General features: G+C 32.9%; 1 protein-coding gene across 1 annotated transcript in view; it reads left to right on the forward strand.

Moving 5' to 3' along the window:
- LOC124369053 (ras-related protein Rab-35) overlaps positions 1 to 15,494 on the forward strand; it is a 56,669-nt gene that overhangs the window by 11,644 nt on the left and 29,531 nt on the right. Inside the window, exon 3 of the mRNA XM_046826754.1 lies at positions 11,062 to 11,186. Coding sequence (XP_046682710.1) covers positions 11,062 to 11,186 — 125 coding nt within the window. The remainder of the gene's footprint in view (positions 1 to 11,061; positions 11,187 to 15,494) is intronic.

The raw sequence follows: 15,494 nt of genomic DNA on the forward strand, positions 1-15,494 counted from the left end.
TATGCAGCTTGTTCAGTATTTAGTAAGATCTCAGCAACAAAGTAACCAGTTGTGCATAAAATAAAGCTGATACTCAATATGTGAGTAAGAATTATGCGTTAATCCTGTCCATGGCTGGATTATAGGTACTATAACAATGTTAATTATTTTGCAATGTAATACTATTGATACAGAATTTGTACATCTTATTACATTTCCAATTTTATAATCAAAACAATAAACAGTGTTAGTCAAGCAGGTGAGTAAAATTCACAACTTGCTCCGAGAATATGAAGAAACATGTTTGAAACAGTTTTACAATATTATGTTGTATATTAATTTATCATACAATATTAAATTTTATAAGCTTTTTCTCTGGTAGTGATAGTTTATTAATACAATAGAATGTAAATAATTTAGGTCTTAGTACTCGTGTGTGAACTGTTGAAACTACGAGAATATGTACGAGACGCTCAAATAGAAATATTTGTTGAAGCATTCAAATTATGTAAAGCAAACTTTTCTTGTATATAATACATATTACAGCCAACATTAAAACCATTCATTCATTAAAGTAACTACAATTGATTATCCCATCTTGCATGAAAATATCCGTTCTAGTATTGAACTACAGTTGTAGAAATATAATACTAGTTTATGGCATTAAATTAACGTATAAAAAGCTACTTAATCTGAAGATCATTAAGTTAAATTTAAATTAAGATATTTAAAAAAAAAAAATCACTTCTTGTTGGAAATAAACATTACATAATGATTAAGTATTTTGGTAAATTTTAATAAATACATTTAATAATAATTAAATAGTTTTAAGAAATTACATAATAACAAAAGTGTATTAAATACATATAATGAATTACAATAGAAATGTTCTATTGTAAAAATGTAGATTTATATATACAATATATACATACTGTATATATAATCTACATTTTTCATAAGTGTAATCTATAATCTAATATAAATCTATTTCATAAGTGCTTTTATTAATACATACTATAAAAATATGGTTGTCACAATTTTATTAGAGTAGTGTTTAAGTATTTTCCTAATGAATCATTAATGCTCACCCGTGTAATTGCTTTGACAGGGAGCCTTGTGCTATCTATCCTATCACCTCTGATCGCCATCAACTCATTTATCATATTGCTCTCTGCTTTGTCCTGGCATCATACGGCTATGTTTGGAACTGCTAATGGACACATCTATTGACAGTTTTGTTGTCTTCATTCATTGAATGTTTTATGCCTAGGGATAATGTCTCGGACTTATATATGAACAGTTTATCAGTCTCTTCCTTGACAGTGATTTAGTTTATCATAACAGTTCCTTGTAAACTCTGTAGCTGTCTTATAGAATTATTGGACCTATTTGTAACTTTCTGCAAATACTGTTTTACTGACATATTACTATGTTGTTTATACAGTTCTTTGTAAACTCTGTAGCTGTCTTATAGAATTATTGGACCTATTTGTAACTTTCTGCAAATACTGTTTTACTGACATATTACTATGTTGTTTATACAGTTCCTTGTAAACTCTGTAGCTGTCTTATAGAATTATTGGACCTATTTGTAACTTTCTGCAAATACTGTTTTACTGACATATTACTATGTTGTTTATACAGTTCTTTGTAAACTCTGTAGCTGTCTTATAGAATTATTGGACCTATTTGTAACTTTCTGCAAATACTGTTTTACTGACATATTACTATGTTGTTTATACAGTTCTTTGTAAACTCTGTAGCTGTCTTATAGAATTATTGGACCTATTTGTAACTTTCTGCAAATACTGTTTTACTGACATATTACTATGTTGTTTATACAGTTCTTTGTAAACTCTGTAGCTGTCTTATAGAATTATTGGACCTATTTGTAACTTTCTGCAAATACTGTTTTACTGACATATTACTATGTTGTTTATACAGTTCTTTGTAAACTCTGTAGCTGTCTTATAGAATTATTGGACCTATTTGTAACTTTCTGCAAATACTGTTTTACTGACATATTACTATGTTGTTTATACAGTTCTTTGTAAACTCTGTAGCTGTCTTATAGAATTATTGGACCTATTTGTAACTTTCTGCAAATACTGTTTTACTGACATATTACTATGTTGTTTATACAGTTCTTTGTAAACTCTGTAGCTGTCTTATAGAATTATTGGACCTATTTGTAACTTTCTGCAAATACTGTTTTACTGACATATTACTATGTTGTTTATACAGTTTTTTGTACAAGACATGTACTTTTGTTGTTATGTAATAATACAAACAATTCTTGTACAAGTGAGTTTTTGTTTATATTTAATTTACCCTCTAGGCCTAATAATGTTTCAAATACCACCATATTGTAGGGAATTTAATAATATTTAGGATAATGTATGACACATAACAGTTTTGTTCAGAGTTGTAAAAATAATAAAATCGTGAAAGTATTCTCCTGTCATGGAGGAGCCAAATCAGTTCAGCCAGGTAGCGCCAGAAGGGCGTTGTGGTAATTCAACCAGAAGAGGAAAAATGTGTGTTCAAACAGTTACTCCACAGAAGATTTTAGTAATATAGGTTAACTTTGGAGAATTGTTATATCAGAGATTAATATGTTCTTGCAGTACTACTCCTGTGAATTGCTATTATTACATTCATACCACCCATATTTAATTTCAAACAATTTGTTCTCTAATCTTTTTCATCACCTCTTCTTAAGGAAGTTTTTAGATTTTATATTTCTGTTAGCATTTTTGATCCTATCGATTTTGAAGGAAATTTATTGAACTGCTGCGTGTATTCTAATAGTTTCGTTCAATGAGCTAGAACTCAAAAATTAGGGAAATCTTGTTTTCTGTTGTGTAAAATCCCAAAACATTTGTTCTGAAAAGGCATTCAACCTTTTCTGGTGATATTAAGATATATTCATAAGTCTCTGAACTCATTTAGGTATTCAGTCACACTATCGATTCTGCTGTGAAGTAGATTGAAATAAGAATTAATAATCTTGAATGTACTTAAGTACATTAAGAGAGCATATTAGTGAGCTGCCAGCTGTGCATCTTAAGCTGCGTTTTAATGTGCAGATAAAGTTTATAACTGCATTATAAATAGAAACTCAACATAAATCCATAATCATAAATCATAAATGAAAATTCATAAATGTTCCACTTTATTTTAGCGTCTCAATGCTAATGGATTGTTAAATATATGATTATCTCTTAATACATTATGGTTTCATATTATTTTTATTAATTAAAGAATTTCTTATGGAAATGTATACTGAATATGAAGTATGAAAATTATTACTAATAATAATAATTTTAACAATTCACTAGCATCGAGACACTAAAATCCAAGTGAAATATTTATGGATTTGATTCGAGTTCTTATTTATAACGCAGTTATAAACTGTAGCCCCATGTTAAAAGCGGATGACAAGTAGCTCTTGTTTCCTCTTTAAGCAAAATATGTGTTGTCAAACATTAATCAAACTAACAAACATACAATTAATTTCTATAATAATTTTAGTTATCGACACTAACAAAATGCTTCTGAACTTAAACCAAACTTTAGTCACATTAGCCAGGGACACAGTCATGTAGGTATCAACAGTTTGTTTGAGAGGAATTACAAAATTATTGAGAAGAAATAAATTTACATCATTATACTTGCAAAGTACTTCAAAGTATCATGCCTTAACAGTTTTATTTCATCCTTAACTGGAATTATAAGGAAAAATAACTAACACATAGTTGATTGTTGATATTTATTTATTTTGGAGTAAGTTTTATGGATCAAAATGGTTACAAAGCTGTATTCAAAGAACCAACCTCTTTATAATTTAAAAAAGTGTTTTCAAAAGCTACATGGATATTTAAGTTTTTAAAGAATAAAATGACAAGTTTGAAATTTTTAAAGTAAGCTTGTTGTACAGCTTTACTTATAATAGTTTATGGATCTGGATCTAGTTTACTTAATCTTGTCTAAGGGTTGTTTGTACAATGATTTCTAGTGTTATATCCATGTATCTCTTTTTGCAATGTAAACTATTTACAAGTCGGTTTACTCACCAATCTGTATTCAGTTTTGTCAATAACAATGTATTGAACTTGATCTCTATGTGTTATCACCCTGTTTTCAATGTTATTATTATGATTAATTAAGGTTTTGAAAATTCATTGAAAACCATAATTTAGTTTCATATTTAATATATGCTCAGGTTTCGATTTTTGTGATTTGAATACAGATTTCTTTGAGTGAATCTATAAATCAAATTTGTTTGAACAGTTGAACAAAGTCAACAATTTTATTAATACCATTGAAAGTGTGGTTGTAAAGATCCACTGTTGAATATAAACGCGTTTTGGTTGAATATGAAGGCATGGTACACCGCTGTTTAAAATGGAACTATGCTATGTAAATATGGTGTTATCTGTGAGCGATACTGTTTGATGGCCCAGTATTTGTATTATATTGCAGTGGTTCCCAGCATTTTATGTATACTGCAGTGCTCAAGACTTGGGCTGTTGTGGTAATGATGAAATTGAGGCTCAAAGATATTATAATAGAAGATATTTAAAAAGTAATGTAATACCTGAAACTATGTTTTACATTTTAAACAGGGGTTGAAAAATCAAATTTGTACAATTTAAACATAAATTTACATGATATTGCTATCTAGTGAATCATGAGCGTAACTGCTTTCTTGTTTTATATCGTTTTTAAATTCAGAAAATTTTTGTATATGAAGAAATTGGGAAAAAAATATGCCAATATCATGGTGCCATAATACATTTTAAAGTACTTCAGATGGGGGCACAGTTTGAGGGAATAGTACAGATGATGTAGCTCAGGTGGCGGGCAGAGATTGAGGACAGTACATGAATATCTCGTCACCAGCTGTATCTATCTCTTAACCTTCACCTCACCAACTAGGAATTCCTCACTGATAAATCTGAACTACAAACCATGGGTCAGAGATATGCATTATGAATACTCTTTTTTTTAAATTTGAATGAAAATGTTACAGTGAATATTATATCATATTTTGGACTTTTTATTCATTATTTCTTCATTTAGTTTTTAAATGTTATCTCACATTAGTAAATGTTAAGTAAGCATATTATAATGTATTTTTCAAATAACTGTTATGAAATTATTTTATTTTATAACGCAATATAGTTTATTGTATAAATTGTGATGTTAAGTGTTTTGTTAATGTGTGTGTAATCTTTGATTGATTAAGTTCAATGTAAATGTATTATAGTAACGGAGTAAATTTAGTTGTAAAGATAAATATAGTAGGAGTGGGTGAACCAGATAGATAGTCTGTTACATTGGGTTTTAAAAGATTTGTGTCCTGTTACTTATGAAATCATATGAGTAAAGACACTGGTAGAGAAAGGGAGGGAGAGGAAGAGAGACAGAGACTGAAGGAGAGAATTCATCTTAGTACTTCTTTAATCATGAAAATTTACAGTTGTGCCAAAAAATGGCATTACAAAAGTAATATACACCAATAAAAGTAATATTTCCCGTAACCATCAAGTGTACCTAAGATTAATTTGAAAAAATATCTATTTTTGATACTAGTTTGCGTTGTTTGATCATGTGGTGTAAAACATTGATCATTTAATGTGGTGTATTTGCCCACTTTGAATGATCAAAAACTACTTCCAGATACAAGAATGGAAATGTATCATGATTTATAAGACAGTTTTATAATCAGTTAAGGAATTAATATGCTTTACTAGATGATTTTATACTTTTATTCAACTATTAACATTTAAAATATTTAATATTTCAAGTTTTAAAAGAAACAAAAAAACATACTTAAAACTTAAGATTGTTCTCATATTTCAAAAGTTGGAAACTGAGACCTTGTGAAATAAGATGAAAATACATCCAAGGCACTTTAAATATATATATACACACACACACACACACACGAGGGGGTAAAAAAAAAAATGGGAATTCCGGTATAATTTCTTTATTTCTCAATATTTTTACATCAAATTTTGACCACCTTCAAAGTATTCACCATTGACTATAATGAACTTCTTCAAACGATGCTTCCATTGTTATAAACATTTCATAAATTCCATTATCAGGATGTCCTTTAGGCCTTCCAGCGATTTTTGTTTTACCTCCTCCATAGTAGCAAAACAACGCTTTCCTTTCATGTCCTTTTTGAGTCTGGGGAACAAAAAGAAGTCACACGGTGCTAGAATCCAGTGAGTAGGCGAGGATGGACGATTGGTGTCATGCCGGTTTTGGTCAAAAACTGTAACACAGAGAAGGTGGTGTGAGCCTTGGAAAAATATTCTGGGTCCTCTTCGAGCTGAAGTTGACGCTCCCTTTGCTCGTCTGTGAGATGGCGAGGGACGACTTTGGCTGTAACCTTTTCCATGTTCAAATCTTCAGATAAAATTCTCTGAATTGAACTCCAGACATCTCACAAAGTTGATCAATAGTACTGTGACGGTCTTCATGAACAAGGGCATTGATTTTGTTGACGCTTTCGTCAGTTCTTGATGTTGAGGGCCGTCCTGAACGGGTTTGGTCTTTAATTGACATTTCTCCATTTGAAAACGAGTCAACCAATTGTAAACTCAGGTTTTACTTAAGGCAGCTTCCCCATAAGCAGTCTTGAGCATTACAATAGTCTCTGCGGCAGATTTCTTTGACAGGAAACAAAATTTCAGAGTTGTAAAAGTAAAAAGTAAAGTAAAGTAAAAAAAAGTAAAAAAGTAAAAAAAAGTAAAAAAGTAAAAAAAAGTAAAAAAAGTAAAGTAAAAGTAAAGTAAAAGTAAAGTAAAAGTAAAGTAAAAGTAAAGTAAAAGTAAAGTAAAAGTAAAGTAAAGTAAAAGTAAAAGTAAAGTAAAAAAAAGTAAAAAAGTAAAGTAAAAAAAGTAAAAGTAAAGAATGTATTATTTTACCAGGCGAAGTTAGGGCTAAGAAGCCCTCTCTAACACTTAACCTGGGGACCAACGGCTTAAAGATGACTTCCGAACCACCACCAATGGCCGGGCAGGCGGTCCCAGTTCACCAAATATAAGAGTATCAAAAGGGTTAAAGTATCAAATGCTGTGCGGTGAAATGAAAGATTGCACTTGTTTGTAAGTCTGGTATTTTGTTGATAAATATCAGTAAGTCTTTGTAAGTCCATATTTTGTACAAGCATACAAAATCACTGCCAGGATGTTGTGAGAAACCACAGTCAAAATCTTAAAAGGTTTTCGTGTAGGTTTTGTTATTTAAATTGTTACCACTCTAAAGAATAACACATGTGACCAATTTAAAGATATAGATGGAGAGAATAGTCAAACATACATATTGATATTATCTTTTGAGTATACGAAAACCATTTCCCTGTTTACACAGTTAGTTGAGTGACTTGAAGAAAAGAATACACCACGAAATGAAATGATAAAATATTGGGTTTTCTTTTTACAATTTGCTGTTCAACGAGAGCACTAAGAAACCTTAATTTGAATTTGAACAATGGTCAATTTACAAATACCTGTAGTTGTTTTATACAATCTGGAAATAATTATCCCTAAGGTTAATGGCACTGAAATGATTTATAATGATTTAACAGTAGAAGTTTACGACAATCATAAAATTATCTTAAATTCAGGCATTTATTTTTCAGGTGAATTGATTTTAAACGTAAGTTACTTAATGCAAATTAGTGACTCCAACTCCTTCGCTACCTCTTGTTTCAATCCCTGCCAAAATAAGCATGGCTGATGATTAATTCTTTTCTAAGGGAAATTACTCTATCGATATCACAAAAACTTAATTGTTGTAATTATTCAATGAAAATTTACATCTCGCTGTGTAAAGTATTTTAAATTTAGCATAGGTCTATTTTGGTATTTTTTATTTGGTCTTAATGAGGTAACTTTGAAGGTCGTTTCTCTACTACTGGTTCTTAATATTTCCATGGATTTTCAGTCAGTTTGTGAAGTTGTGTATCCTACTACTTCAATTTCCCTATTCTATCATAAAATAAAATTGCCACTTTGAGCATTATAGATTACTGATTAATAAGTAGGGAAATAGGTGATAAGTGAATGAATAAGGCTTGTGCATTTTAAGGGTAATTTTCTTAAAGGAAAGTTAATTAAAATTCTAAAACAGTATTTCTAAAATCTAATTATCAAAAAGTTTATTGGATTTATTAAATAATGCATTTTAATAATGAATTCAAAATTATTGTTAATCTTCATTGAAACTTTAGTGCGTTACATATTTTTATTAGGAGTGTTATATCTGTAAGTATTATAGTTGAATTTTATAAGATCATGATTTTTATCATATTAAGAACAATATGTAATACAAATTAAATACATATTTTTGTTGTTGTATGAAAAGAGATGTGAAACATAAAGTAGTCTTGAACTGTTTATGACCCTTAAGAATTATTTTGGATGTCTAATTCTGTGGTACATTTTTCCACATACATAATGTAAAATACATTGAAAATGTGTAAAATAAACTGTTATCATATAATTTCATGATATAACATGGGAAACGTAACTTAAGCGACCATTATGCTTAAACTATCACAAATATCAGCATACTGGAAACAATTTCACACTTGTACTGCCCACTACATAATTATTTAAGTGTTTTCATTAGTTTAGATAATTCAAAAACTTTTATGTCATACCTAAGCATTTAAAGTTTTAGCTTCCGAATGGACTTCTATCAATCCTAGTATTAACTTAAATTAGGCTAAATCATACTTGTTGTTTTTATGCTGTTATATTATTTTAATGTTACTTATTGGTTTATTGAGCTGTTTTGTTAGTTTTATGTTTTATGAATTAGTTTCCAAACAAAAGTAATGTAAAGAATAACAATAGTGAAAATGAGGCTAATGTCACATTTGTCAAAGTGATTCAATCATGATATTTCAAAGTCATTTGTGGTGTGACATCTCCTTGTCAAGGTATATTTAGAAAACTCAATTTCCAGGTCTGGGTGGGTCCAGAGGATACTTCTCTCCCTCCTAATGACTTAACAGTCTTAACAGACATAATTGCTGACTCTAGGAGCTAAGGCAACTAAGATTAAACAAACTTAGGCTTAACAGGGAAACACTTAGTCACTCCTTTAATTAGCTTGTACACTTTTCATAGTCACTTTGTTGTGGAGGTGAAGGAAATTTCTTGATACTGCTTTTTTCGAATATGACTTAATAATAATAAAAATATTATTTAATTTTTTCATCTGTCGTTTGTTTTGGGTGTTCATGCTTTTTTTACTAATTTTTTTGTGCCTAGACGTAAACTGGGGTAAACACGAACTGGCAGGTGTAATTCCAAACATTCCTATCCCAATGCCCTAAAGCCTATCCTTTGATTTTTTTGTTTTGGAATTTGCGGACAGACCAGAGATCTCTTATAGTAATTTTGTTAAGCGCACTTAACAACTGTGTCTGTGTCATATTTTCTGATTGGAGTGGCTAGTTCTGAAATCATTTCACTGTATCGCCCACTTGCAGAGCTAGGTCACAGAATTGCTCAAACAATCGGAAGCAAGAAACTTTAGGTTAACTTCAACACAAGTGAAATAAATTCCCATACATTTTATACGAGGTCCAATCAAAAAGTATCTGACCTCGTCGTGTATCGCGGCTTCTGCTGCCAATAATGAGATAAGATTTGTTGTGACAATAGTTCCTACTATGATAAGGAAAGGTACAAAGTCTTATCTTGATCCCCCGACTGGTTCGCCGGAGACGGGTCAGTATGTACTGATAAGTCAAGTGCGCGTATCGGTTTTCTCTAACTGTGAAGATGACGGAAAAAGTGGAACAACGTTATTGCATTAAATTTTGCGTGAAACTCGGAGAAAAACAAAGTGAGACCATTCGGAAAATTCAGCTAGCATTCGAAAATGAGGCAATGAGTGTTACGCAGATTAAAGAGTGGTATAACCGTTTCAAAAGTGGTCGAACCTCGGCAGAAAGTGACGTGCGTTCGGGCCGACCAAAAACAAGTAGAACTCCGGAAATCATCGAGAAAGCAAAAGTTTTGATCTGTGAAAATCGTTGAATGACTGTGGAGGAGGTAAGTACTGAGTTAGATGTCAGTTTCGGATCAGCTGAAGCAATTTTAACGGATGACTTGGGATTGCACCGGGTAGCCGCAAAATTTGTGCCAAAATTGCTGACAGACGAGCAGAAGCAACGGCGATTGGATGTTGCCGAGGACATGCTGCAATGTTGTGAGGATGATGCGGACTTTTTGACATCGATAATAACTGGAGACGAAAGTTGGGTCTATGGATATGACCCTGAGACCAAATTTCAGTCATCACAATGGCAGTCTCCCCAGGATCCTCGGCCAAAAAAAGCAAGGCAAGTTCGAAGCAATGTCAAAGTGATGCTTACTGTTTTTTTCGACCACCGTGGAGTTGTGCACCATGAATATGCCCCTGAGGGTCAAGTGAATGCACAGTACTATTTAAGTGTCCAACGTTGTCTCCGAGATGCGATTCGCCGCAAAAGACCTGACTTGTGGGCGTCTCAAAATTGGCGGCTACACCACGACAATGCGCCAGCTCATTCTTCCCAGCTCATTCAAACTTTTTTGGCGAAACACGGCACTCCGCAAGTTCCTCAGCCTCCGTACTCTGCAGATATGGCTCCATGCGATTTTTGGCTCTTCCCCCACCTCAAAAAACCATTGAAAGGCACCAGATTTGAAAGTCAAGAAGCAATTATGAAAAAAACGACGGCCGATCTCATGGCGATACCGAAAAGTGTTTTTCAAGACTGCTTCCAGAAGTGGAAACGTCGCTGGAATCATTGTGTTGCTTCTCAGGGTGCTTATTTTGAAGAAAATTAACGCCAGCTTTTTTCAGGTAACTTCAGTTTTACGTTGCACCAAAAGGTAGGATACTTTTTGATTGGACCTCGTATACACTTGCAGTTGTGGTCTGTTCAACACTTTTCTCTCTCCTAAATTAAAAACAGCAATCATTATAAAAATACATATATTTGTATATTTTCATGTTTTTTATACGTGCTTTCATAGTTTAGCTAATCATATTTCTGTGCAGGTATTACAGAGGAACGCATGGTGTGATTGTAGTTTACGATGTAACCAGTGGTGAGTCTTTCGCAAATGTTAAGAGATGGCTTCATGAAATTGAACAAAACTGTGAGGTTGTGAACAGGATATTAGGTACGTATAGGTATATAAATAAAATACCATTTGTGAACCCTTTGTCATCAAGGGGTGATTCCATTCTTTCAAAATTGTAATTGTTCTAAGCTGGATTCTATTGAGACCTAATAACTGTACAACACCTTATAATTTCTTGTCATTATAGTTAGTTTCAATTAAGTTTAAGTTAATAAAATAGCAAAGAATTATTTTATTGTAATATGAATTTTTAACACTTTTAAGACCAAATGGCAGTTTGCTGCCACTTGTGTAACTGACAAAAAGACCAAGTGGCAGTTTCCTAATGCTAAAATTTTGACTTACTTACATTCAACCGAAATTCGTACATAAACTTCTTACTTATTTTTCTTTGATCAATTCGCTGCGTTCTTCAAGGTAGTTCCTAAACCAGTTTAGAGCAGGCCTTCTGATATCCAGGTTGTCAAGATTGTTTAAAATTAAGTTATGGCCAAGGCAATCAAATGCCTTACTAAAATCAAGCATAATACTTGTAACTAGTTCTCCTTTCTCAAGGTGGTCAATTACATACTCAGCAAGTTCAAGTATTGCAGTAGTAGTTGATCGTACTTTTAAGAAGCCATGTTGTCTTGTCGTCAGTAACTTACGTCGTTCACAATGGTCCATCAATCTCTTAAGTACATCTCGTTCAATCACTTTGGAGACGGTTGAGATGAGAGAGATTGGTCTGTAGTTACTGGCTTGCTTTGGACTTCCGCTTTTGAACTTAGGATATACTTTGGCTAGTTTTAACCCATTCAAGACGTTGGACGGGCAGTTTCCGTCCTTCACTTTGCGCGGCCCAATGACTAAAGACGGGCAGCGCCCGTCCGCTAGACACGACATCGACGTAGTTGAATATATTGCCGATAGATCGCAGAGGCATTCACATTTGCTGCATATTTTGTTCTCAATATTTTTGTCTACGCTTTTCTTCTTCTTCGTTGCTGAAAAACATCTGATATTGCCTCAAATCATCTTGGCAAAACAGCTTTCTTTCGTTTGTAGACAGTCAAGATGGCGTCTCGCGACCGGAATGATGTGTTTGTAAATTCGGATGATTTTGCGGCTTACGTTGCTAATGTTTTAGATGAAAGTGGTGATGAGGAAAGTGACAGTGAACAAGATGACATAATACATGAAAATAATGAAATGTATGATGGTACAAACGATGACAGCAGTGATAATGAAAGTGACGAAAACCCACCGGCCAGGCCTTGTGATTTTGCGTGGAGTGTTGGACCAAATACTGTTAGTAAAATGCGTTTTACCGGCAATCATGGAATAAATCCTATCATTTCGAGGCTTTTAGGAGAAAACTGCACTGAATCAGATGTGTTCAATTACTTCTGTGACGAAACCTTTTGGGCTCAGGTATGTAATGAAACGAACAAATATGCCAGTGATAGCCTAGGATTGGGAGAGGGAGACAATAACAGAGTGTCTAAATGGAAATACATTTCTGTAAATGAACTAAAGGCATATTTTGCCTTAGTTATCTTATTAGCCCAGAATCCAAAGCCTACAATTAGTGACTATTGGTCCACTAGAAGAGTAAAGTGTATGCCCATATTTGGTGAAACCATGGCAAGGGACCGGTTCAAATTGATTTCAAGGTATCTCCATTTTTCATCGTCTCTAAACCCGACAGACAAATTGAGAAAAATCAGGCCCATAGTTGATTATCTCTTACTAGTTTTCAAAAAGATTTTCACCCCTGATAGACATATTTGTATTGATGAGAGTTTGATGATGTTTCGGGGAAGGCTTTCTTGGATACAATTCAACCCATCAAAAAGAGCCAGGTTTGGGATAAAAATCTATAAAGTATGTGATTCAAAATCTGGGTACTGTTATAATTTTAAAATCTATACGGGGAAAGAAACTACTGCTAGGCTTAGTCAAGAGTTCTCAGTCAGTGAACAAGTTGTCTTGGACTTATGTTCAGATCTTTTGGATCAAGGGCGTGTACTGTTCATGGACAACTGGTACAGTTCACCAAAACTCTTCAAGGAGCTTCTGGAGAGACAGTCATATGCTTTGGGGACTGTCAGGGCCAACAGGCAAAATTTACCTGCTGATATGAAAAAACAGAAGTTGAAAAAAGGAGAGCTTACCTTTAGTTCCACCCAAAACATGTTGTGTCTCAAATGGAAGGACAGGAAGGATGTCACAATGCTATCTACTATCCATGAGCGACCGGACTTTGTAGATGTCGTTTCTCAAAGAGAAAGAAGTAGGCCTAACCCAAAATCAACTCTCAAACCAAATGTTGTGGTTGATTATAACCAATCAATGTGTGGGGTTGATAAACAAGATCAGAGATTGTCCTCCTTCCCAGTGATGCGAAGAACCGTAAAAGGATACAAAAAGATTTTTTTTCTATCTCTTTGATGTTGCTATATATAATTGTCTAACAGTGCATAATATAATGACTGGGAAAAAACAATCAATCTCAACATTCAGAACTAATTTGGCAGAGAAATACTGCAGAATGTGCAGCTACCTCCCAGATCAACTGCTGGTAGGCCTCCCGCTTGTGGGGAATCCCCACTGCGCCTTCAAGGAAAGTTTTGGGGGCATTTTATTGAAAAGATACCTCAAACCACCAAAGCCAGGCCCTCAAGAAAATGTAAAGTTTGTGCCTCACAGGAGAAAAGAAGTGAAACAGTGTACCAGTGTAAAAAGTGTCATGTTCCACTTCATCTGGAAACATGTTTTGAGGTGTTTCACACTCAAACCAACTTCTAAAGAAGTACAATAAAAATTTGTAAATAGTGTAAATATATGTATATTTTAAAAAACTAACATTTTGTGTTCATATAATAACAAGGAATAACTAAGGTAAATTTATAATATTCATAGCATGTTATACAGTAAGTGTTATGCAAAGTGCACCTGTTCTTACACGAAAGCATGGAAAATATCCAGTCCTGTGGTCCAAAAATAAAAGTAATTTATTCAGTCACGAATGGGTTAAGGCCATTGGGAATTTTCCTGATCTTAGTGACATATTGGTTATGAAAATCAGAGGTGATATAAGAGTTTCACAGCAGTGTTGTAATAACTTGGATGAGACTCCATCCACTCCTTATGAGGTTTTGGGCTTGAAGCTCTTGATTATACTTTGAATTTCTTCTATGTCAGTGTCTGGCAGATGTATGAGATGGCTTTTCATAGACTGTACTTGTATGTTGTTGGCTATTTTTATGTGATGTGTGTTGTTGGCAATTGTCTTATCTGCTATGTTGGTGAAGATATGGTTGAAGTTTTCTGCCACTTCCCTTGGGTTGCTTATTTCCCTGTTATCCACTTCCAGATGTTTAGCTGAGTTTTCAGCTGTGGTAGTTGTCACAAATCTTGGTGCAAACTTTAACTTTGTTGCTCAAAACTTGGTGAAGATAACGTCTAATTTTACAGTTGAAGACCATGCAATATCTCTCTGTGGAAGCATTAACTCTGATCGAGTCAAGGATCATGAATTACTTGTATATAGTTTTAAGTTGGATAAAATAGTAAATGTAGAATCTAAAACAACTGTACGTGTTGTTAGCATTCCATTCTGTTTTGACAGGCCAAAAGAAAACTTTGCTATTCACTGTGTAAATGCAAAACTACATAAATGTATGTCAGCATCTAATATCAGAGGTTGTATAGATTTGTCAACCATTCAGCGTAATTAATATACAAATCATGGTTTTCATTGTAATAGAAGAGGTAAAGATTTACTAGCTAAGTTGATAAGACAAAATGTGAACAAGACCATTGCATTGCTCAGAGCAACAAAAACACACATAGAATGTCCAATATACACAACAGCAACTCAAAGAGCAATAAAAACACATGTAATCACTCATCAACATAACTTTCATTAACATCACCACTATCACTTATTTTAGCACATTAATTACAGAAGAACCCAGTAAAATAGAGCAGAGAAAACAATAACAAAGGTTCAGTGTTACAAAATTAATAACATAACAGATATAAAGAATAAAGAATTTTATTTTCTTAAATTTCAACATTTAACAAAATGTACACTTTTATTTCAACATTTAATAATTCTCTTGTCAGGCTGACCATTATTTTATTACTTAACTTAGTAGTTTTGCTTGAAAACAGCCTTAACTATTACAATATACAGTATGTACATATTACAGTAGGTAAATATTGACACAAGAAGGAAATTTAAGAAAATCTAGGGCCTCTAAGGCAAGCCTGTTCAGAGGTTCCTTTACAGTACTTACAAAAAAAAAAAAAAAAACAATAGCACTCAGAAAAAATTATTTTTTAAAGAAAATTGACAAA

The sequence above is a fragment of the Homalodisca vitripennis genome, chromosome X, assembly GCF_021130785.1.
Source record: "Homalodisca vitripennis isolate AUS2020 chromosome X, UT_GWSS_2.1, whole genome shotgun sequence".
Taxonomy (NCBI): Eukaryota; Metazoa; Arthropoda; class Insecta; order Hemiptera; family Cicadellidae; genus Homalodisca; species Homalodisca vitripennis.